The sequence below is a fragment of the Eucalyptus grandis genome, chromosome 11 (assembly GCF_016545825.1).
Source record: "Eucalyptus grandis isolate ANBG69807.140 chromosome 11, ASM1654582v1, whole genome shotgun sequence".
Taxonomy (NCBI): domain Eukaryota; kingdom Viridiplantae; phylum Streptophyta; class Magnoliopsida; order Myrtales; family Myrtaceae; genus Eucalyptus; species Eucalyptus grandis.
In genome coordinates this window covers 24,719,171-24,742,395 of record NC_052622.1, presented here as the reverse complement: position 1 = coordinate 24,742,395, position 23,225 = coordinate 24,719,171, and the positions used below count along the sequence as shown (strand labels likewise).

General features: G+C 38.7%; 1 protein-coding gene and 1 non-coding gene across 2 annotated transcripts; both read left to right on the top strand.

Annotated features, from left to right (window-relative positions):
* The first annotated feature begins 7,644 nt into the window (after positions 1–7,644).
* On the top strand, positions 7,645–9,073 carry LOC120286207 (putative disease resistance protein RGA1). Its single transcript, XM_039305211.1, has 2 exons — positions 7,645–8,865; positions 9,023–9,073. The coding sequence occupies exons 1-2, from the start codon at positions 7,645–7,647 to the stop codon at positions 9,071–9,073; spliced, it is 1,272 nt and encodes a 423-aa protein (XP_039161145.1).
* A 1,487-nt stretch (positions 9,074–10,560) lies between these two features.
* LOC104425522 lies at positions 10,561–12,136 on the top strand. Its single transcript, XR_005547265.1, has 2 exons — positions 10,561–11,255; positions 11,999–12,136. It is a non-coding gene; the product is annotated as an uncharacterized LOC104425522 (transcript).
* The last annotated feature ends 11,089 nt before the right edge of the window (positions 12,137–23,225 follow it).

Genomic DNA, 23,225 nt, shown 5'->3' with positions numbered 1-23,225 from the left:
CTTATTACGAAGCAAGTAGAGATACATGAATCGTGAATAATCGTCTATGAAAGAAATGAAGTATCTCTGACCATTTGAGTTCATATCTAGACTACAAATATCTATATGTATGATTTCTAATATTTCTGTACTCCTCTTAGCACCTTTCTTTGACTTGTTGGTCTGTTTTCCCTTTATACAGTCCACACAAGTGTCATAATCAGTAAAATCTAGAGTATTAAGTACTCCATCATTTACTAATTGCTTAATTTTATCCATGGAGATATGTCCCAATCTTTGGTGCCACAACATAAAGGAATCTCCATTCACAACACATCCCTTTATACCGGCATTATCGTGAACGTGCATTGCATTATAAATGGTATTGTCTTGTAAATTAATTCAAAAGAGACCGTCAGATAAAATACCACTCCCAACAATTTTAGATTTATATGATAAACTGAATATTGAATATGATAATTCAAAGGAGTATCCCAAAGGTACAAGTCTTGAAACTGAAATTAAATTCCTAGAAAAACTAGGAATATAAAAGGTCTTTTCCAAAATTAAAACAAAACCACTACTAAGAACTAGTCTGCATGTCCCAATAGCTTCCACACGCGAGTGCATCTTGTTTCCTGAATAGATGCCTTGTTCACTTCCCACTGGTTTCCGCTGGTTCTGAAAACCCTGCAAGGAATTCAAAATGTGGATTGTAGAACCATAATCAATCCACCAAGTGTTGTGACTCACATCAACCATATTAGTTTCATAACATACACATGTGAGTTGATTACCTTTCTTTTGGAGCCACGCCTTAAATTTGGCGCAATCCTTCTTCATGTGCCCCTTCTTTTTACAGAAGAAGCACTTGGATTCCTTCTTAATGCCAGCTTGGGGAGGTAGAGGCATCTTACCCTTCCCCTTTTGCTTGACTTGCCCTTTATACTTATCCCGTGTTGCCATATGAGCACTTTCTCCTTTCTCCATAAGTAACCTCTCTTCCTCTTGAACACACATGGTCATGAGTTCATTAATTGACCATTTAGTGTTATGTGTGTTGTAAGAGATCTTGAAGGGAGCATACTCTTGTGGGAGAGTATTTAGGATATAGTATACAAGAAAGGATTCTGATATCCCAACCTCAAGATTCTTCATCCGAGCTGCAATGTCCCTCATCTTCATGATGTGCTCACGCACACCTCTTACACTGGTAAGCTTCAATGATGAGAACTTCATAATTAGGGTCATGGCATGCGCCTTCTCTGAAGACTCAAATTGTGCATCAATGGCCTTCAGCAATTCCTTGGCATTGTTATGCTGAATGACCGAACCACGAATGCTAGCAGAGAGTTTTGTCTTTATGTACATCACATTGAGACGGTTGGACCGCTCCCATTGAGCATAATGAGTATGCTTAGCATGAGTACTACTCTCAGTAGGTTCAAGTGGTTCGTCTGACCTAAGAGCATAATCAAGATCCATGCACCCCAATTGGAGAAGAACTAATTCTCTCCATTCTTTGAAGTTATTTCCCGTAAGCTCGGGAACAATTATACCGGATTAATTGTAGGTGGTAAAACTGCATTATAATCAAAGGAAACTTGTGTATTACATATTTGAGGCAAATAAATTTAAATCATATTTTATCAATGTAAAACATGTTATATGATATGAATCACATAACATCAAAAACTGGATGTGGGCTAAGTTTATAATTTAAATAGATTCACAATTACTTCATGATAAAACTATTAAATTATATTTCCTTCCTCGATCTCTATGGGTAAATTAAGAAAGATAAAATAATATTTCATCCTAATTAATCACATTAATATATTGAAAATTCCTGTGGGATAAAATTCATAATATTAATGTGAATAATTACAATTATTGTCTTTAACTATATGTGATCCAAAGGCTCTTAATGTATATAATTTAATATAATCAAAGATGCTGTGGCTAATCCTTAATTAATTAAATATATACGGATCACTAGACATTCAATTTTATTCATAGAATTGCACCTTAGGGTAGAACAATAAAATCACGTGCAAAAGGAGTAAAACTGGAATTTTGCACGCAAGGCCAGAATTGGAATTTTACTTTTAAGGGGTAAAACATGAATTTCACGCCCAAAGGGCAAAATTGTAAGTTTACACACCCAAGTGGGGCAAAATCGGAATTTTGTGCGGGCAAGGGCAGAATCGCAATTTTCCTAAAGGCGGAGGGGCAAAATTGCGAATTTTGCAGGCAAGGGCAGAATCGCAATTTTCATAGAGGCGGAGGGAAAATTGAGAAAACATAGGCACGCGTGCTTTTCCCATTCGGGCGCGTGCAACGCACGCGCCGCCCAGCCCTCGGGCGCGTGCGTTGCACGCGCCTGCTGCTTGCTCTCCGTCGCGTCTTCTTTCGGGCTCTCTTCCGCCGCTTCTTCCGCCGCGACCGCCTCTGTTCCGCCGTCTGGGTCTCCTCCCACAGCCCATGTCCGACCAAATTGGTTGATGGGTTTCGAAGAGAACGCCGGGACAAACGAATAGATTCAAGATCCGGCAAAAAACGACCATGTATGGACCAGAATTAAGCCAAAAAACAATCTGCCCTATAAAACCCTAACCATCAAAATTTCACCGCTCGATTAACCTTCAACGATCAGCAATATGTCGAAAAATTTAGGGGTTTCTCTTCCTAATGGCGGTGTGATCATTCAGATCCATTATCGCATGGTGGGTGGCCCGAATTTGGTCGGAATTCTCAATTCCGATCCAAGCCATATACAAATCCGAAATTTATTCACATATAATTCAATAAAATAAATTCCAAAAGGTTTCACCAAGGCAGAGATTGCAAATAAGGGCTCTGATACCAACTGTTAGAGATTGCATATAAACAAAACTTGGAGATCCCGATTTGTCCATAACAGGTAAATTCATACAAATCGGGGATCGAATAGCGGAAACATAAATATCGACTTACCTCCAGCCATTGATGAAATCTAGAAGTGGGAAACCTCAAAATCTTTGATGGATCCACACAGCACGAGGGATTTGCAATATAGAAAACGCACGTCCCTGTTCTACTAGTCAATCCCCTTCACAAAAAACAAGATGGTGTGTTTTTTGTACCGTGAGGTTTGAACCAGATGACTTTTGACGTTTTATTCCGTTGGTTACGTTACCGGTATCTCCCATCAAGACTATTATGGCAATGTAATAACGGACAAATATCACTTAATACACGTGGGTAATAATTGGGCAATAATGGGAATTTATATAGGGAATTCAATGGGTATTTATTAGGAATACAATATTGGAATCATATTTTGAATAATAAAATATATTACACATTTTAACAAAATACTTATATATTCGAATTGGATCAATGGTCTTGTCTGGAGGCTCAATTGAAACACCATTAGAATGTTGATTTGGAAACCTTGCCATTGTTCTCTATAATATTTTAGAGAAATGACCGTATAACCGTGTAATAATATCATAGTCATATTTCAACCACAAGTGTTATGAATGGCAAAACAAATATAAAAATCATGTGAGGACCCATGTCTAACTTTGTGGCCAGCATTATACCGTGACACCGATACAGAGTTATGTCAAAGGTGCTCGATATTTTAGGATCTCAAGAGAGAGGAAAGAGAATCAATAAAAGTTATATTTTTACTCAATTGACTTGACTTTATACTCTATCATAGAAGGGTATTTATACTCGAACAATATGCATAATAAAGAAAATTAATTACCTTATAATACAACGAAATATCAAATAATAACCCCGATATCTAATAATATCTCTAACAACATTCACTATTAGAACATTCTGTAATATCAAAAGATGTTCTTCAACATTTTTGCACAATTTTTTTAAGTGCTCAGCCAAATCTCTTTGAACTTTATGAGTTGCTTATGATTTCTATGTCAATGGTGTTCAACTTCTTTGGATGTGATGATGCTTTTGGACTTTAGGAAGACTCCAACGCTTCGGGTTAACCGCAATTTCCTTGACTTTTCAAAATCGAAACTGAAAAGAAGCGCTAATTTCAAGAATCCATCCCTTGTTTTAGAGCCTTCCCCTTCCCTAGGGCGTGGTGCTTTCTTACGATTCAAACCTTAAATCGTTCTAGGATCGTCACTATCATTTCTTAGATCGATTGAGAATTTATAGTTCTAGTTGTTTGGCGAAGTTGATCAATCACCTAGAGGTTAACTTGTCTATTAAAATTAAGTATCTAGGCTGGTAAGTTCAGTTACGAATGTAAAAGAATTAGTACCCCGCATAGCCCTTTTGGTGCAATATTTCTTGGTTAAGTTCTGTCGTGCAATATCATGTTCTAGTTCTAATACATGTATATTCATATTTTGGGTGTTAAAAATTGAAAACTTCATTGTCTGCCATTAGGTGAAATTGCCACATCATGAGACAGATGACGTCTCGACTCCATCGTGCCGCATGCGATTAGTGTCCTTTCAAAAATATATAATGCATGCAAAGCAAATGGATGAATCCAATCCCCATTAATATGAAACAACTAAAGGGGACAAATCCATCCCAGGAAAACAAAATTCAAACAAGTGGGCATGAATCCAATGAGATACCCTAGTCTTTTCTGCCATCTACTGCCAATTATTTGCATGTCCCTCGTTGATGGTTTTCGGAGGCGATAGGGCTCGTTACTTCTAGCGATGGCCGGCTGCTGCCGCTTATGATCAAGCCGTCCGCGCGTGCTGTTTCACGAACTGGGGATAGCAATGAGGACCTGATAGCCCTTGCCTAGATTGGTGGTGATGGTCTGATTGAGGGCCGCCACCGGGCCTGTGGCAAGGGCAGTAGCCCTTGCTCGAGTAGTAGCGACGGCTAGCTGGCCTTCGCAAATTGGAGGGGCGGACCACCTTCCAACCTCTCACCGTTCTTTATTTCTCTCCCCTTTTCTCCGATCCAACACATAGTAGAATTTACGATAGTTGATCATCTATGGACTTCGTAATTCGACCCTGATGCTTGGCGATGATTCTTTACCTGTTGTCGGTAACCCTTAAACACAGCTATCAGTTTAGCCCCCTCCCTCAAGTTCGTAAACTTACACCAAGCTTTTGACTAACCAATCAAGCCTCATTACTTGTTGAGCACAAAGAGTTTGTTTCTGACTAATCAATCAAGTCTCGTGTGTTCCAATCAGCTCGATCATCCTAAGTAGCATGGCCGGTGCTAATGTAGATGATTTTTAATTTTTTTTTACATCTTCTGAATTTGTTTCTTTTTTTTCCTTTTCTTTTTTTCTTTCTCTTTTATCTTTTTTCCTTATTTCTCCCTACCGATCACTAGCCTCAATGATGGCTGATGAGGAGGAGGGCCAGGAAGCCTCATTGGCCACAACTGAGGTCGGCCCTCAGTAGATCTAGCAAGGGGACCCTCAGCCAGCCGAGACACCCTTGCCAGAAGCTGACGAGAACCGCTGAGGGCGTCTAGTGAGCAATTATTTAAGAGTATATGGATTATGAAATTTTCCCTTTTTTTACATATTCGTTCTTCAAGGAACAAGATGCTAGTTTGGCATCGTCCTTTGCCCTTACGTGCAAATTTGGAAGTGGCCTAGTCGAAGATCTATGCCAGGGGGCCGCAAGTTATTTTTATTTATGGGTTGTTTTAACGATATAAGAATGTGAACTATATTATTAGAATGCATTGTTGTGAACTATATAATGTGAATTTTTTTATTTTAATGGTATGCACGATAACGTGATCATGTCTTGGATATAGTTCAAAGTTAGGTCTCATAAGATCAACAAAAAAAGAAAGAAAAAGAGGTGGGTCTCAAAGTAAGATTGACTGCTTTTGTTTTCTCCTAGTGCTTAGAAACGATGCTCCTCAAAAAGTGTAAAATGTCCTGTGTAGCTTATCCTTGTGTATACCGATTTAATGTAGCGGTTCCAATGGTAGAAGTCACGGTTGTGCTGGTTAATATTATAAGATACACTCGTTCAAGTGACAAATGCAAAACTACTTTGGTGGTCATCCATAATACCTTAAAATGAATTTCAATTTGCGAAAAATACACAACGTTTATGTTAAACTTCATCCTTGATAAATCAAGAAAACAAAAATCTTTAATAGAACCTAATACGTCTTTGAGCCGCATGATTGCAAATACTAGCTTATCACTTGGATTATTCTATGTGCATATAGGTATAGACATACCTTCCAGACACTTGCAAACGTTAGATATAAATCCACTTTGTGTTTGACATGGAGCATGTCTAAATTAACTATGAGAGTCACACTTTCCACTCTGTGCCCGAAGTCTCACATGACGTATGTGGAAGAGACGATTTGCCTACATTTGTGATTGGTGGACCTTAATTGAATCAAGAGTTTGGATGTCTTTATCACTCGCTACGGGGATAAAAAAGAGAGAAATTCAACGTATACCAACCCCATTTAGTTTGCTCTACAATATAACTTGATGGAATGACTTTTTACGATGGCATACCCTTGGCATACGACAATTGTAATGTGACTCAAGAAGGTGGATCTCCGACTTGAGGGCTCTCGATCCCTCAATCCAATGAAAAATCAAATAACCATTACATATGAGTCTAAGTCGCCATCTTTGGTAATTCTTTTGGCACAATATTTCTCTTTTCTTCCACTTTAGATATGTTCTAAGTCATCATCTCTTAAAATAGATAGACAAATAATTAGAGAAGGAGCAAGACGTCGATTAGAGAAAAGAGAGTAGTTCGATATGCTGATGCTGAAAAGATTAGCAATCATTTCTTTAACAAGATAGACCTATTTATTTATAGACGACGTTGGAAAGAGATTAATACTAAGTTTTGGATAGACGATCAAATATTACCAAAAAAGAAAAAAAGAAAAGAATTGTAGGAAAATTTGAAATATCTCCGTGAAACAGGGCGAAATTGGAGTATCAGTATTTTACTTGGCATCTAAGCTATATTGGATTCTATTAATTAATAATTTTAAAAATGATGAACCAAAACGTCACGAAAGAGATCATTCCATGGTCCGGACAAAGTCTGGTGATTCTTTACTTGTTTTAATTGGCATGGAAGAAAAGTTACGTGCCTTGGAGCTCCCAATAGCTTGTTTTAATTTAAATTATAGAAACTGAGAAGCCTTTTGGTTCAAATGGCTGAGGCAGAATTAGCCTTTGATACTTCTCTGTTGTTCCATCTTTCTTTTTATTGATCTCTTTGGATGCCAACTTGACCTTTTCTTCCGGTTTAATCAGTAATTCTCTTCACATCCTTCATATTATTCTGAATCATCTCTAAAAATGAATTTGCCGAGTGAACCATATAAAAAGGGAATATATATATTGAGGGTCCATTTGTTTTAAGGAAGAACATGATTTAAGCAAATTACTTACACAAGTAAAGAATAGACAAGAACCTATTGGATCTTTGAAGTAATGTCGATTCTTTATTGTTTCCAGGAAAGTAAGATAAAGAAGGAATAAAGCATTTTCGTGTTTACCTGCAGGTCACTCGTAAGAAAAGTACCTCTCTTTCATCCTATTATAAGTAAGTTCTCATCATAGCAACTACCTTACAAAAGGAAGATATCGTGTGTTCGTTTTCTGCTCAAACCAAAAGAAAGAATTAGTGTCCTCATCCCTCGGGCCTCAGCATGGTTGAATCACTCCTTTTCAGCATTGCAGAGGGTGTGCTAGGGAAGATAGCATCGCCGGCACTCCAGAAAGCCGTCGCAATTTACAACTTTGAAAATCAGATTCAGGAGCTTAGAGAAACGTTGACTGCCATTAAGGCGGTGCTGTTAGATGCGGAGGAGCAGAAGGCGAAGGACCACCGTCTACAAGTGTGGTTAGATGGGCTTCAGCATGTATTTTATGATGCGGAGGATGTGCTCGATGAACTCGAGTGCGAAGCCTTAAGGAAGCAGGTGATAAGTCGCTATGGGTGCGTCAGAGGGAAGGTACACCGCTTCTTTTCCCTCTCTAATCCACTAATACTCCGTGCAAAACTCAGTCATAAAGTCAAGGAGATAAGGGAGAGATTATCTAGAATTGCTATCGATAAAGATCAATTTGATCTTAATGTGCGGAGAGTTGACAATGGTGTGGCACATATGCACTCACGAGAGATGACTTACTCATATGTAAACAAGTCTGATGTCATTGGAAGAGATGCCGATAAAGAAGAGATAATTGAGATGTTGATGCAGCCAACAGATGACAAAAACCTCTCGGTGATTCCCATTGTGGGAATGGGAGGTCTGGGCAAGACGGCCCTAGCTAAATTAGTTTACAATGACAATCGTATGAAAGAGCAATTTGAGTTGCAACTATGGGTGTGTGTGCCAAAGGACTTTGATTTAAAGAAAATTATTGAAGGAATTATCAAAGATGCAACTAGTCAGAGTTTGAGTAGCTTTGATATTCAACAGTTGCAAACCTGTTTGCAAGACACCATCAAAGACAAGAAATATTTACTTGTCTTGGATGATGTATGGAGCAAGGACCGCCGTAGATGGAAAGAATTGAGAGATTTGCTAAGCGTAGGAGCTAGTGAAAGCAAGATAATTGTGACAACACGTAGTTTAGAAGTTGCTTCTATATTGGGTACTCATCCAGCACATAATCTAAAAGGTCTTTCTCATGAAAACTCTATGGCCTTATTCAAAAGATGGGCATTTGACGAGAAGGAAAAGGAGCCTTGTCCTGAACTCCTTAAGATTGGAAATGATATTGTTAAAAAATCACTAGGAGTGCCTCTCCTTTTGATTATTTTGGGGAGCCTACTTCATGCAAAGGACGAGGAAATGTATTGGGCATATATAAGAGATAGCAAAACATGGGAGTTAGTGGAAGTAGAAAAGGACGTTCTACCAGTACTTAAGCTTAGCTATGACGATTTACCATCTCACTTAAAACAATGTTTTCCTATCTTATCACTTTTACCCAAAGTAAAAAAATTTAGGGATCATCATTTAGTAAGGCGATGGAGGGCTTTTGGACTCATTAGTTCGGCAAGGGAAAATCTAACAGTGGAAGACGCTGGCGTTGAGTACATCAAAGACTTGTGGAGAAGATCTTTGATCCACGGATGTTGAGGAGATCGAATTAATATTAAAATTTGAAGTGCACGATCTAGTCCATTCTCTTGCAATGAGTGTGGCACAAAATTATTGCTCTATTGTTGATTTAGCTACTACGGAGATTTCAGAAAGAGTTCGGTATGTTTCCATCCCTACTGCTTCATTAGACAACATTTCAAACTACAATGGAGTCCCACCTTTTCTGAGAAAGAAAACTGCAAAGAGGTTGCGTGCAATTGTGTTTCAATACAAAGTTGATGATGGAGTCATTACTAGAAACTTTGCTAGAACATGCATCTCCAAGTGTAGCCACTTACGGTTTCTTGACTTGTCATATGGTAGCTTTGAAGAGCTACCAAGTTCCATATGCAACTTGAAACAATTGAGATCGTTACTTCTCTTTAGGAACAAGCAATTGAAGAAGCTACCAGATGCCATATGTAAATTGCAGAGCTTGCTAGAGTTAGATAGGGGTGAGCATGGTCCGGGTTGGTCCGGGCCACCCCTTAACCCTAGGACCAACCCATACAGTGTCGGTCCTCAATTTTTAGGACCGAGGACCGACCCTATTAAGCCTGGGACCAAGGACCGGACCGACCCGGTGGGTTCGGTCCGGTTCCTGGGTCAACCCGGGACCGATTAATAATTTTTTTTGTCTTATTTTTTATACTCCCTAAAAAACAAACCTACAAATTCAAATTACATATCCATCGACAATATGGTATTATGCAACTAAACTATAAATACCAATACATATTTAGCAAATTTAAGATGACACAATAATAAAAATTTCGTACCTACTAACCGTTCATCGAGATATGGGACAAGATGGAAAGTTCTTGTAATCATTTATCTTTAATATTCATAACACCATATGCAAAAGCTTTTTCCTGCATTTAATCATGTAAAGTCCACCAAAAAATGAGCTTTACACCACTTGACTAGCAAATCACCGTAGCAATTGCAGTACTACTTTACTCTTCAAAAACTTCTACCATTTGACACAAATTGAAAAGCAAAGTGTAGCTGAAATTCATTAGTAAAATACAATTAAACTATAAAAAAAGTTCAAAATACTTAATATAAACCATGAATATATAACTTCACATATTGTTAATTCACTTGAACTTTTAAACACTTGAAAACAAAACAAACAACACATAATTAATACTCAACAAAAGTTTTAAATTAAAATTACTATTGGTGTTATTGATAGAACATCTCAATATAATATAATATAATAGACATTTTACTTAAGTTTGAATATATAGAAGAATTATAAATAATATAATATAATATACAGGGTTGGTCCAGGGTTGGACCGACCCAAAACTCCTAGGACCAAGGACCAACCCGTACAGTGTTGGTCCTGGAATTTCAGGACCAAGGACCGACCCAGTCCCCTTGGGAACCGGACCAGGACCGGCAGGGTTGGGCCGGTCCAGGGTTGGTCCAGGGTCGACCCTAGACTGCTGCTCACCCCTAGAGTTAGATGTCAATGGTTGCACAGAGCTAGGCAAGTTGCCCAAAAACATGAAAAGACTCGTCAATCTTAGATTTCTATTTATAACAACAAAGCAAAAGAGTTTGCAAGAAAGTGGAATACAATATCTGGAAAACTTGCAATTTTTGGGACTCGAAGCATGCAAAAATCTCCAAGTTTTGTTCGAAGGTACTTGCCGACTAACTCACCTTCAAGAATTGGAAATTGTAGATTGTGGGAGACCAATATCGGTGCCTTTCGAGGAATTAACCTCCCTAAAGCGTTTGGTTATTGAAGGTTCCTCGCTCATGTTGATCCCGGAGAAAAAGTCCAGCTTTCCTTCGTGTCTTCGTCTTCTGTCAATAACAAATTTCGAGCAAGTTATGGAGCTGCTTCAGTGTCTCAATGAATGTGCCTGCACTTTGGAATCATTTTGCGTCTATGATTGCCCGAGCTTCATGGCAATACCCAAATGGCTGCCCAATCATACACGTCTCAAGGAAATTCGCTTGATCCGATGTCCCAACTTATCATCCATGCCACAAGAAATCCGATCCCTCGCTGCCCTCAAAGAATTACACATCGAACATTGTGGTGAATTGAGCAAGAGATGTCAACAAACAATTGGTGAGGACTGGTCCAAAATTGCTCATGTTCCTCGAGTCCAACTTGATCTTAAACGGGTACAATGGACTGAGTGGTAGGTACACATCAATCTGCCTCACTCTTCATTTCTTCCTCGTTCTTAGATGTAATATAGTCATGTATATTGAGATTCCCTTCTTATATATTTCTTTTCCTGACTTCCTCACTTGACAAAAGTTAGGATTAGAGAATAATGCATTTTGCACATTCATAATATTTACAGCTTAGCTATATATTTGGACAACTTTTGACAAATCTCAATTTCCAAGTTTCCTGTGGCATATTGAAATTGAGATTTGATTCCCTATGATGAAATATTGTTTTCTCCTTTAACTTGGAAATTCGAATCTAACGTAACGTTTTGAAATGATACTTTTTCTTTTGATGCTTATTATTGCAGAATGATGAAAATTTTCCAGATTCACTTCTTCAGTACCATCAGCACTTTGTTAAAAAATAATGTGTACCATCAAACATTGTGCACAACATATATAAAGTACGGTTCCATATGTTATTTCGCATGGCATATCTCTTCAGAGTCATGATTCTATTATTTTAAAAAATTTGAGAAAAACTTTTAAGAGCTAAAGTTTCCACATATTTTTATACGAAACAAAATTTCACATTAGCTTTTACTGAAGGAATCTTACATCCATATATAAGTTGATTTTGATAACTATTGAAAATTATCTGGGTAAATAGAATATTCAACAATGACAAATTTGCATAACATCATTATGTTATAATTACGTCAAGTTCATTCTTTTCTTATGTTTTTTCCTTTTCTTTCGAGCGCAGATAAACTTCCATGGTTTATTTGCCATGCTACGTGAATCTCTGGAATTCGAATGTGTACTCAGCTATTCCTTCATGAAGACAATGATTGTTTGAGATTGTACCTATTACTTTCTTTCCTTTAATAAGTGTTGCCCTTTATTATTTGCTTGTATTTGTATAGCAGATTTCTCTATTGACAAAATACCTTATTCACATTGTATGCTATCTCTATTTGAATTCATTGGAACGTTATTTATGTCTCATTTATGTCTCATAATACATTTAAAACCATATCCTTTTCGTTTTTGATTTGTTTTACTTCGCTTCTACATGGGAAGATCATGTTCTTCTTTTCCTTCTGCTCCTAAGAGTGGACTTATGAATATGAATGCACCTAATGCTAACTACATGAGCAAAAAGTTATTATTATCTATGTTGATACATACATTTTACCCATTTTCTATTTAGGACTCAATCGCATAGAACATCATGGATTAGTCTCTGAAAAAAAAGAGTAAAAAATTAAATAAATAATTTCCTTTAAAATTCATCATGTTTTCATTAAATTGCATGACATATAGACATAAGGAGCATTTGCATTACTAGTATTAAAATTAAAATAAAATTATTTTAAAAAGCAAGATCGGGCCGGGGGCAGGCCGGCCCGGCCTTCTTTCTTTTCCATTCTTCCTCTTTCCCCTTTGTCCTTGGCCCGGCCCGCGGACTTCTTCCCTCCTCCTCCTCCCACACGCATCGCACGCAGTCTGCATAAAGGGAGAGAGGAGGTACAGAACGACCAAGGCCGGCAGTCGGGGGCCAGGCTAGCGGGACAGCTGGCGGTGGCAGGGGCCATGCGCGCCTACCGGCCAGGCTTAAAAGGAAAGAGGAGGATTCAGTGCAGGGGGGTCTTCGAATAGAGGGAGAGAGGAGAGGAGAGAGAGAGAGAGACCGAGCGAGAATGGGAGAGCAACCGAGAGAGAGCGAGGAGTGAGGCCACGAGTGAAGGGCCTCCTCCTGTAGCCACCGCGCCTGGACCTTGGCCACCAACCCTCGCCGACGCGCACTTTTCCCTATGGTAATGGTCGCCGTGCGTTTCTTTTTTTTATTGTTTCGAGTTGTGTCGATTCCCCGAGGATCCCGGGTCGGAGGCGTGCGGGCCGACCGGCCGATCTATCGAGCTTGCCCACCGTTCACGCCCCCCCGGGCGAGCCGGGCGGGGGCCCTCGACCGACCTTCTTTTTTATGTGCCCCCTGCTTTTGCGCTTTTTCTCATGTTTTGCACGACATACTGAGCCGGGCTGTGCGTGTTGGGTTCTCTTATGCTGTCCTTCGCCGATGTTGAGCATTCCTTGCCGACTCGTGTCTAACTTTGATCTGGTTCTGAGCCCTGTTCTCGTCCGTGGTTTCCTTTCATCTGTCGCCCACCACATGTTTGACAAAATGCCTCTGAGAGTCGACTTAAAATGGTTATGGTTAACTTGGCTATGGTTTGTGTGAAATCGATTAAGTAATCGTATATTAAGCCTAAACTCAACACATGGTGGGTTTGCCGAGTACTTTATTAAACTTTTATTTTGGCATGTTCTTTGTATTGCTCTCCTCATGATGAACGTTGGTGAGGAGAGTGAGTGTAGGCATATTACCGAATCTCCAGTGATGTTTGCGTTGAGCTCGTGCTACGTCCCATTCTGTATATCCATGTTTTGGGCATTTTTGTGAAGCAATGGGTGCGAGTGTCGAATCGATGAACAATGGTGATATTTCGATGATAGCCGACGAAGATGGTTTGGTAAACACTTGGAGTAGTGAGGACAGTTCCCCTCGTGTTGTGGATGTCTTGTTTTACATGAAGATGGGTTGTTGATTTTCCTCTAGCGTCTCAATTCTTTAGTCTGATTGAAAGAGGGGATCTGGGAGGGACTAATACTGAAGAGGGAAAGTGCAGGCGTCTGAGAAGGGAAATGTGAGAAGATTTGGCCGTGGGCTCGTTGGACTTTGGGGTTTAATGGAGATTTATGGGCTTGAACTTAGCTAAGATTGGTAAATTTGAGCCGGTTTAGACTAAGGGAGTTTGTTTGGGCCAGTTTGAATTAGGTGAATCTGGGCGGGGGCTTGTCATAAGTGAGTTTGGGTCTCCTATGGTTTTGGCAAATTGGACTTCGCTTGGTCCTTTTCTCAAAAGGCTTGCTGTAACAGCCCATCTTCTGTCCGTGAAGCCCAAATTCGTGTGACCAGGCTTCTGTCCTCATCCAGACTTAGCCCAAGGCCTGGCCCATCTCTTCTTTTCCGAATTAAAAAAATTAAATAAAATACGTTTATAAAAATTAAAATTAATTAACAATTCCAAAAAAAAATTATTTCTTTAAATCAGAAAAAGCTAAAAAAAATAGTTTTTTTTGGGCAGTTCTCTCTAAAAGTGTGAGAAAATCCTTGATAAATATTTTTTGCTCAAAATTGAACAAGCCTAAGGCTTTACAGTAGGGTTTGAACGGTCCTTAGATACAAAGGCCTTTGACTGTGCCATTTCCATATGATGATTATGGCCTCCACTTGCTTAGTCGGGATTGTGTTTATTTATTTTTTAGTGATAGATGCTTGTTTTCTCACGCAATTTATTTGATGTCACTTGGTTGTCAATTGTTATGTTAATGATTACGTACCTATATGATCACCTTACATGTTAGTGGATAGATATAAAATCAATTTAGACTGCTTAGTAAAGATCTTTTTTTAATGAACAAAATCAGATTCTATGATTGCGCGGGAAGTAAATTACGCTCTCACACTTCATTTGGTTTCTAGTTGACCCTAAAAGGGTAGTGGCAGCTCCTTTTTCAAAAATTCTCATAGCGTCAATTTGAACACCCAACTACACGCGAAGTATGTCTAAATTATAAGCCATAGGCCTGTCCTTTAAGCAATATTCTTAAACAATCTGCCCAAAGCCTTTGTAAGTTTTACTCTCTCAAGCACTTTTGGTTGAACATTTGATTGTGTATGCTACAGTTCCTCATAAGTTCAACACCGCCTCGGTCGATTTCATGATTACACAACAGCCACAGGACTGCTCAGAATAAAGATCCTGGAAGATGAAAATGAGGTTGAGGGGGGCTTGGTCTCTAGATTCAGCCAAATTGGTATCTTGGGCTTCAACTTGAAAGCTAAAAAACAAAGAGATAACCATTAACCAATATGTCCTAGGACAGTGATCAACTCGCACCATATTAAAATCTCAATGTCCGAACCATTGCCTATAAAGCAAAATGATTATTTTAGTTGGAACGGATTTTAGTGTAGCCATTATAATCACCCGCCAAAGACGAGACAATGTATGCATTCATGAAGCTCTCTCGAGATGCCTTGTTGTTTTTTCAAAGGCAAGAAAAGAAAATAGCCGAGCCAATCCTTCTTGTCATCGCGGGGAGTGGTCTGAGCCAGCTTGGATGGCATGCCCTCCGATAATCTGGACAAGAGGCTTTGGCAAAATCGACGAAAAGGTCCAAGAACAATTTGATTTTAGAATATGGATGTGCAGTTCTGATGGTTTTGATTTAGAGAGAACTCTCGAAAGAGTCCTGAGAGACTCTATTAATCAGGCTAGATCAGAATTCTAGCTATTATTAAATATGTGGGACATTGAAAATTTATAGACCCATTTGTGAGAAAAATTATCAAAAAAGTTCTAAATCTATTGTAATTTTTCCAATTCAAACATTTTTTTTTTTGGGCTAGTACAATCTTAAACCTGCTATATTGTATCAATTCAGCCCATCCAACTAAATTTGGTTGACTGACACTAACATGGACGCCTTTGCCAACACCAATGGATAATTTTTTAATGATATTTTATTTTTTCGAATTTTTTTCCTTTTTTCTTTTTTTCTTTTTTTCCTCCTCCCTCACTCTTCCTCTTGCTCTAGAGGGGAGGGCTGGTCGCCAGCCAATGGTGAGCTCACCTTGTTTTTGCTGGACGAGGGTGAGCTCACCTAGTCACTAGCAAAGGTGAGCTCACCTAGTCACTAGCAAGGCGAGCCCTTGCCAAATTTGGCGAGGACTCTCCTCGCCGGATCTAAGCAATGGACAACACCCTCAAGAGCAAGCAAATCAGAGAAAAAGAGAGAGAGATCCCATCGATTGATGTGCATGTCAAAGGGAGGATCACCCACCATCATTCGAAGGAGAAGAAGATGGTCTATGTGATTTTACCATTGAGGCACTCTAATTTGTCTCCTCCATCGTGCAAGGGATTTCTTGGAAGTTTTGACATAGCCAAACCATGTGAGGCCCCACTTCACCGATCCACCGGCAAGGTCAACCTCGTCGTCGCTAGGTGAGGCGAGCCCTCGCCAGATTTGATGAGGGCTCACCTTGCTAGCGGCCGGGTGAGGTGAGCTCGTTACTAGTCGGCGAACAGCTCTCCCCTCTGGCCGGTCATCAAAGCAAGAGGAAGAAGGAGGGGGGAGGGGTAAAAAAGATAGAGAGAAAAAAATTAATACAAAATTTTAAAGATAAAATATTATTAAAAATTATTCGCCAGCACCAGTCGGGCAAATTTGGTTGAATGGATTAAATTGACATAATTGTGCAAAAGGTTTAGAACTAAAATAGTAAAAAAATTTTAAAAAAAGGTTTAGAATTAAATTGAAAAAACTGTAATATGTTTAAATCTTTTTAAATAAATTTCCCCCATTTGCGATAATTAGCAAACGATGAGAAAAAATTTCTTGTGCTTGATAGTGAATAAGACAATGGTCGTCCTCATAGCATGTGGAATGAGATGAGAGGTTTGTACGTGGCGGAGAGGGAAGTTTCCTAGATATGATAATCGCAGTCATGAAGTCATTTCCCTAATGGGATCTGTATTGACATTTAAATTCAAAGCCTTTCTTGCTTCAAATGGTGCATTCGACTGCAAGCAAGAAATTGCACGCTTCGCAAAACAATCAAGACCATCAAGAAATGCAAGGTAAAGGTGTCAATGGGTCAGGTCCGACCGAGGCAGGTCAGGTTTCTATGATACTTGACCCAATCCAAAATATTATAGAAGTATGCTTGACCCTGCCAGACCTGAGACTCGAACAGCAAATAACCCAGACAATTGGGTCGGGTTAGACCTGGTCGGGTGGTGGCCGTGATGAAGAGGAGGGCGTGCACTAGGAGAGAGAGGAAGAAGAGCCGTTGATGGCGGTGGGATCGACAAGGAGGATGGAATCACAACGGCTTAAGGCAGAGATAGCAAAGGTGTCGAGTGTCGAAGGACATCACCTTGGCTTAGATTTGCATTTGAACTCAAAGATACGAACACTAAGACAAATAGGCATTTGGGGTTGAACAATATTAAGACCCTAACTCAACCTGAAACATGTACACTACCTGTCGTTTACCCGAACAATATCAAGACCTGACCCCAATATATTCCATTTCTCGTAATTTGGTCTGGTAGGATCGGGCCGTTTTGACAACCCTTATTGTAAGGGAGTTTCTCTTGCTCTGAAATCTCTTAAGGGTCTTCCCTGTCGACGATGACGTGCATCGATAAGAGACAACAGCAACGTTGAGAATCGGTACAATGACGAAACAATATCTTTCCTTTGCTCAAACTTAGTCAAAATCTATGGAATTTTATATCATGACTTATTGGCTTAGACAATTGCAAAATTCTGTTTGCGTGTCCAGTTGCTTCTGGAACGGGACCCCCTATTCTTTGTTAACGTAAATTCAATTCAGAATTGATGACATCACGAATAATCCTATATCAATAAACCACCAATTTAACTATGATTAATTTATTGAGTGCCAAATTTTTTAAATTGAATACATATGTGACAAATTTATCAAAAAGTAATTTTTTGACTATCATAAAACACAAATTGATAAGTTTGTAACAAGCACCATCTATTAGTTTCCATTAAATTAGATTAATGCTATGAAATGTCATAAAGTAGAAATTGAAAGTCAAACTCTAAACCGGTACACTTGTTAAATGTTACGTGTCATTCAACTTAATAATTTGATAGAAAAATTTAATGATAACCAACGGAATGTAAAATTATTACATATATATCAATTTGAGGTTAGTCTAGAATTTTTTATGGTATTAACCTCATTAAGTTTGATGTAAACATAAAGATTGGACCGCAAATTTCTGGATCATTTGTTTAACTAAAAGAAAGAATTGTCTCTTATTATTTGGATCGTCATTGACAGCTGTATTCAAACTTAAAAAATAGCATTTTAGAATACGGCTTTCCACCTATTTTGCTTCAGGAGGTCTTGATTCAATCTACTGACAATGCCTACTCCTCCACGGAGAGGAACTAACCTGCAAACTTCATCTGGGAATGCATATCATTCTATACAACTCCATTTAGAGATGCAAGCCTCTCATGCCCAATGATACTATACTTTTTATCTTACAAGTTTAGCTCTCGCTTACCAAAACAAAAGATTGAATGAATTTCAACCAACAAATGGGATTGTTATATGATTAAAAGAAAAGAAGAAGGGTATATTCACTCAATTTTTCAAAGGGTAAGACGCCCATAAACAATCCTAAATCTATGGATAACATATTCCAAGTTTAATACCAAGGAAAGTCCTATGCTTTGTTGCAAAATGGAGAGGGCTGGGGGCATACACTTTCATGTGATGTGACATGCCCCCACCCCATTTATATCTTGTAGTATCATTCACTCCACCTGCCTTCTCTACTGCAAGTCTCTTTCGTTGTGACCTATGAAGCACGGACACGTTGTTCATGCTTTCGTGTCGTGTCCGACACGTGTCGACAGGCTCGGACACGCGTGTCGACGCGTGTCCGGAAGACTGATGGAGGGTGGAGACGAGGGAGGGCGAGGGAGTAGAGATCGCGAGCGCCGGCGAGACAGAGCAGAGACCGCGAGCGCCGGTGAGACGAAGCGACGAACGGACCACCGCGACGGCGAGAGATGGCTATAGAAAGAGCCGAACAGAGAGAAAGAAGAGAGAAGGCAAACTCCCGCCGGCGAGACGAAGCCACGAACGGACCACCGCGATGGCGAGAGACGGCCAGAGAGAGGTGAGGGCCGCCACTGTTGCGATGGATCGGCGACGAGAGGAAGATGAGAGAAGGGAAGGGGATCGTGCAGCGCGGCAAGGAGGATAGGAAAAGGAGGGCTCGGCCGCTGCTAGGTTTTTCAAAAGAAATCAAAAAAAAAAAAGAAGAAAGGAGGACTGATGGCGTGAGAGAGAGGGGGGAGTGACAGCTCACCTGTCACTGTCAAGTGGGGAGAGGGAAAAAATTAAAATAAACGTGGGGTGGAGGGAAAAGGACGAACGAAAGAAGGATTGGTTTTGGGGATTGTTTTTTAACCGAAAAATTAAATAAATAAAATTAAAAAATGATTTAGAAAAATAAAAATGTTAAATTTTGAATGATGATAAATTTTGGTTATGGTAGAAAATTATGGATTTATTTAAATAAATAAATTTTAATTTTTATTAATTTTGATTTCATTGATAACTTTTGTTAAAATTAAAAGAATATTTCGCATTAATTATGAATATATCTTTCGAATTTCAAATGAATTGATTTGTTAATATTATTAGTATAAATTTATTATAGGCTCTTTTTTAATTAATTAATTATTTATGAATTTGTATCAAATTAATTAAAAATAAAAATATTCATTTAATATACAACGTGTCGCAACGTGTCGGAATTTTATTTTTAGAAATGATGTGTTGACGTGTCGTGTCGTGTCGTGTCGTGTCGCATGTCGGTCTTGCGTGCTCGTGTGGCCCAAAGCGAAGAACGCACCGAAAACGGGTTGGGTCTCACTACGAAGCATCACTTGCTCCATCCTAGACAGATTCGATCGGGCGATCTCGTTGGGTTGGGTAGCGGTGGTGGCGGACAAATTGATTTTCAAGCCCCTACTCTATTCTCAAACTTTCAATTATTAAACATTGATAAACAATTCAAAAAGCATAAGGAATCATCTAATCACGCTGAAAGGGAAGATCCCACGCGTGAGCAATATTCTATTGAAGTTGAATTTTTGCTACTGAATGCTTTATAGGGCAGTAATCAGCCGGGTGTCTCTAAACATGTGGATTTGCCGCATTTTTATGCTAATCTCGAGAGGATGGTAACGCTTTGTTTTGGCTTTATTTCTACATGGATGGTACAAGAACCGCCGACTGGGTCGGACTTGATTTCGTCGTTTTAGTGGCTTTCGCCCTCTAGACAAAGGACGCGTGATGGCCGGTCCCTACCTCACGTGAACCGTAAGGGCACGTGAGTCCGTTTTCTTGCATTTGTCAGTTTGTCTTGATCTCTAAAGCCCCGTTGGATCATGGAAAGGAAGGCAAGCGTTGTCCAGAGGCATTTTTTTGGGGAAAATTTCGAATAAAAATTTAAAATGAAATCGTTTTCTCAAAAGAAGGCTCAAAGTGGACGTTATCTTAAATAAAGCTCCAAAGTGACAAACCCAGTCATAAATAAAAACTTGAAGTGACAAACTTAGTCTCTAATAAGGCCCCAAGTTTATCTAGCCCAAGGCAATTTCGTCCAAAAGTCTTTCTCTTTTTTTGTTTGCTTGCTCTTTCTCTTTCTTTATTCTTTCTTTTCTTTTACGTTTTCCTTTCTCTCTCTTTTTTTCCTTCATTGTTCTGCAAGCGATTCAAAAAATGTCACTTGTGAAGATTAGCAACAGGTTGGACTCGAAAAACTTGCTTCGAGTCTCCATGGTCAAGAATAGAGCAAAGCAAAGCACTCCCCGTGTTCTTTCAAAATTGTTATGGATGGAGAAAAGGTGCAACTAGGAGTTCTCCCTCTGGAGTTTTGAATTGAATTTGGTCATGCAGTTCAGTAAGTTTTGACTGCACTCCTGGCTCAAATAGTCATCTGCACTTCTGCTAGGTCTTAGTGTCACAATTCTGATATATCTATGTGGACAACACAACCTGCTCTATGAATAAAAGATCAAATGGAACAATCACACGATATGATTTCATCGCCATCACTTAGCACATTTGACAAGCCAGAGTATTAGTTGAAGTTATTGTCCAGGACTGGTCCAAGGGAAAGAGAAAATCTAGACATGTGCTTTTAAAAAAAAACAGCAAATGTCGATGTTATTGCCCACACGAGAGCATTTAATCCCTCACAACCTCCTACCCCAGACCTCAGAATAGTGATTAAAGTCGGCTCATGAATGGAGATAGTTTAGTGACATCGTGGAACAACAGAGCTCTCGTAGGCACATTGATCTTACTCATGTCTATTATTCTTTTGACCCATTAGTCCCTTAGGCCATTTTGTCTAGCTTTGCTTCGTAATATACTCTTTCAGGAACGTGAATCCATGCGTGTATAGACAAGTAATGCTATTGTTCACCAATGAAAAAGGCTTCCACATTCGTCCTAATAAAATGTCCATCCAAACACGCGGGCCAACAGGTAGTTATATCAATTGATTCGACGAAGAAAAGTTGAAGGAATCTATGCCAAAACTCATTGTTTTTGGCTTGAATGCAGGCGTCAGTGCTTCATGCAGCAAGCGTCGAGGCCGTCGCAAGGCCTCTCCTCTGGACTTCCACTGTACAAGAGCCCACAATACTTGCTATATCTCAGAAATGTAGGCACTGTGTCAATTTCAATGATAATTCTTTTTATGTTCAATACTAGTTAATCAACCACAAAAAAAAAAAAAGACTCCAATTTAATTGACAATCCTTCATCACATCATTCTCCGAAAATATTGATTTTTTTTTTTTCTAGAGAAGAGCAAGCATCAATAGATACCTGAGCAGAACTCGAATTCACATTTTCTACTACAATCTTTGCTCTGAGAAATTATTCATTCAAGTAAGAAAAAATGTTGCCTCAGTAATTATTATAATTATTGTGACTAGTCATGTTTTGGGTGAATTGGGTAGTTTTAGTTGTATATTTGCACGATTGCGAGTCAACTGCGTTCTTTACAAAAAGAGTTTTTGTCAGGTATCCTTTTATTTGTTAGTTTGCGTTATAATTTGAATGGGTATTCTCTCTCTTTTTTTTTTTTTTAAATGAAACAAAAAGAGATTTCTTTGGTTACAAAACAGGAACAAATACACAAAGAGTTGTATTTCTATTGAGAAATGCAGGGGGAGGCAGAGATTAGCAGAACATGCCACATTGAGCGTTACTCTTCAAGATCTGAACACTGTAGCCGATGGAACTGAGATTTTCTAGAAATGGCTTAAACAATTGGAGAATGAAGTTGTGTAATTGCAACAATCAACACGTCATTTTCAAAATTGATGAAAAAGAAACAGCTCAACTACCCATCCAAGTGATTGCGTGCATATCTAAGGAAGACATTCTATCACTTTTATTAGGGTTAATACCCTAAAAAACTCCAAACTAATACACCTGTAACAAATTTACCCAAAATTAATTTTTTGACCACCAAAAACCCTAAATTGGTACACTTTTGACAAATTTATCCCAAACTGATACACTTGTGACAAATTTATCTTATGTTAGTTTTCATTAAATTTCACAGTCAAATTATTAAGTTAAATGACATGTGACAGTTGACTGATATACAAATTTGGGATTTTACTCTCCATTTGTCACAGTTTACAATTTTTGTGAATTTTTTTTTGTGGTATTAATCTAATTTAACATGGGGTATATTTGTTACAAATATATCAGTTTAGGATTTTTGGCAATCGAATAAATTAGTTTAGGGTAATTTTGTCATAAATATATTAGTTTAGGGTTTTTTTTATGGTCAGTCGAGGTAAATTTGTCATGGATATACCGGTTTGGGGTTTTTCATGGTGAAAAAAACAGTTTAGGGTAAATTTGTCACACGTGTACCAGTTTGAAGTTTTTCAATGTATTAACCCTTTCTATTATTAACATAGTCAAACAATACAATATGTGAAATTCCTAACATAGCACGGATCGGAGTTTTTTTACTCATAGCACAAAATTGGAGTATTTTTTTACTTTTCAAATCAGCTAAAAAATACTCACTACCAATCATAAGATTATGCCTAGGACATCAAAATTGATTTGAAGAAAAGAGTCCAAGAGAAAATGATATCCCTCCAAGTCAAGTATTAGGCTGATTAAAAATGTGAGAAAGCCAAGATTATTGAGAATGATTGGTCTCTTCAAAGGATAGTATAGTTGGATCTTGAATGTCCAGTCATCTCAGTTCTTTATTTTTGGTAGAAATATGCCTCGGAAAGATCATAACAGATCATCAAAA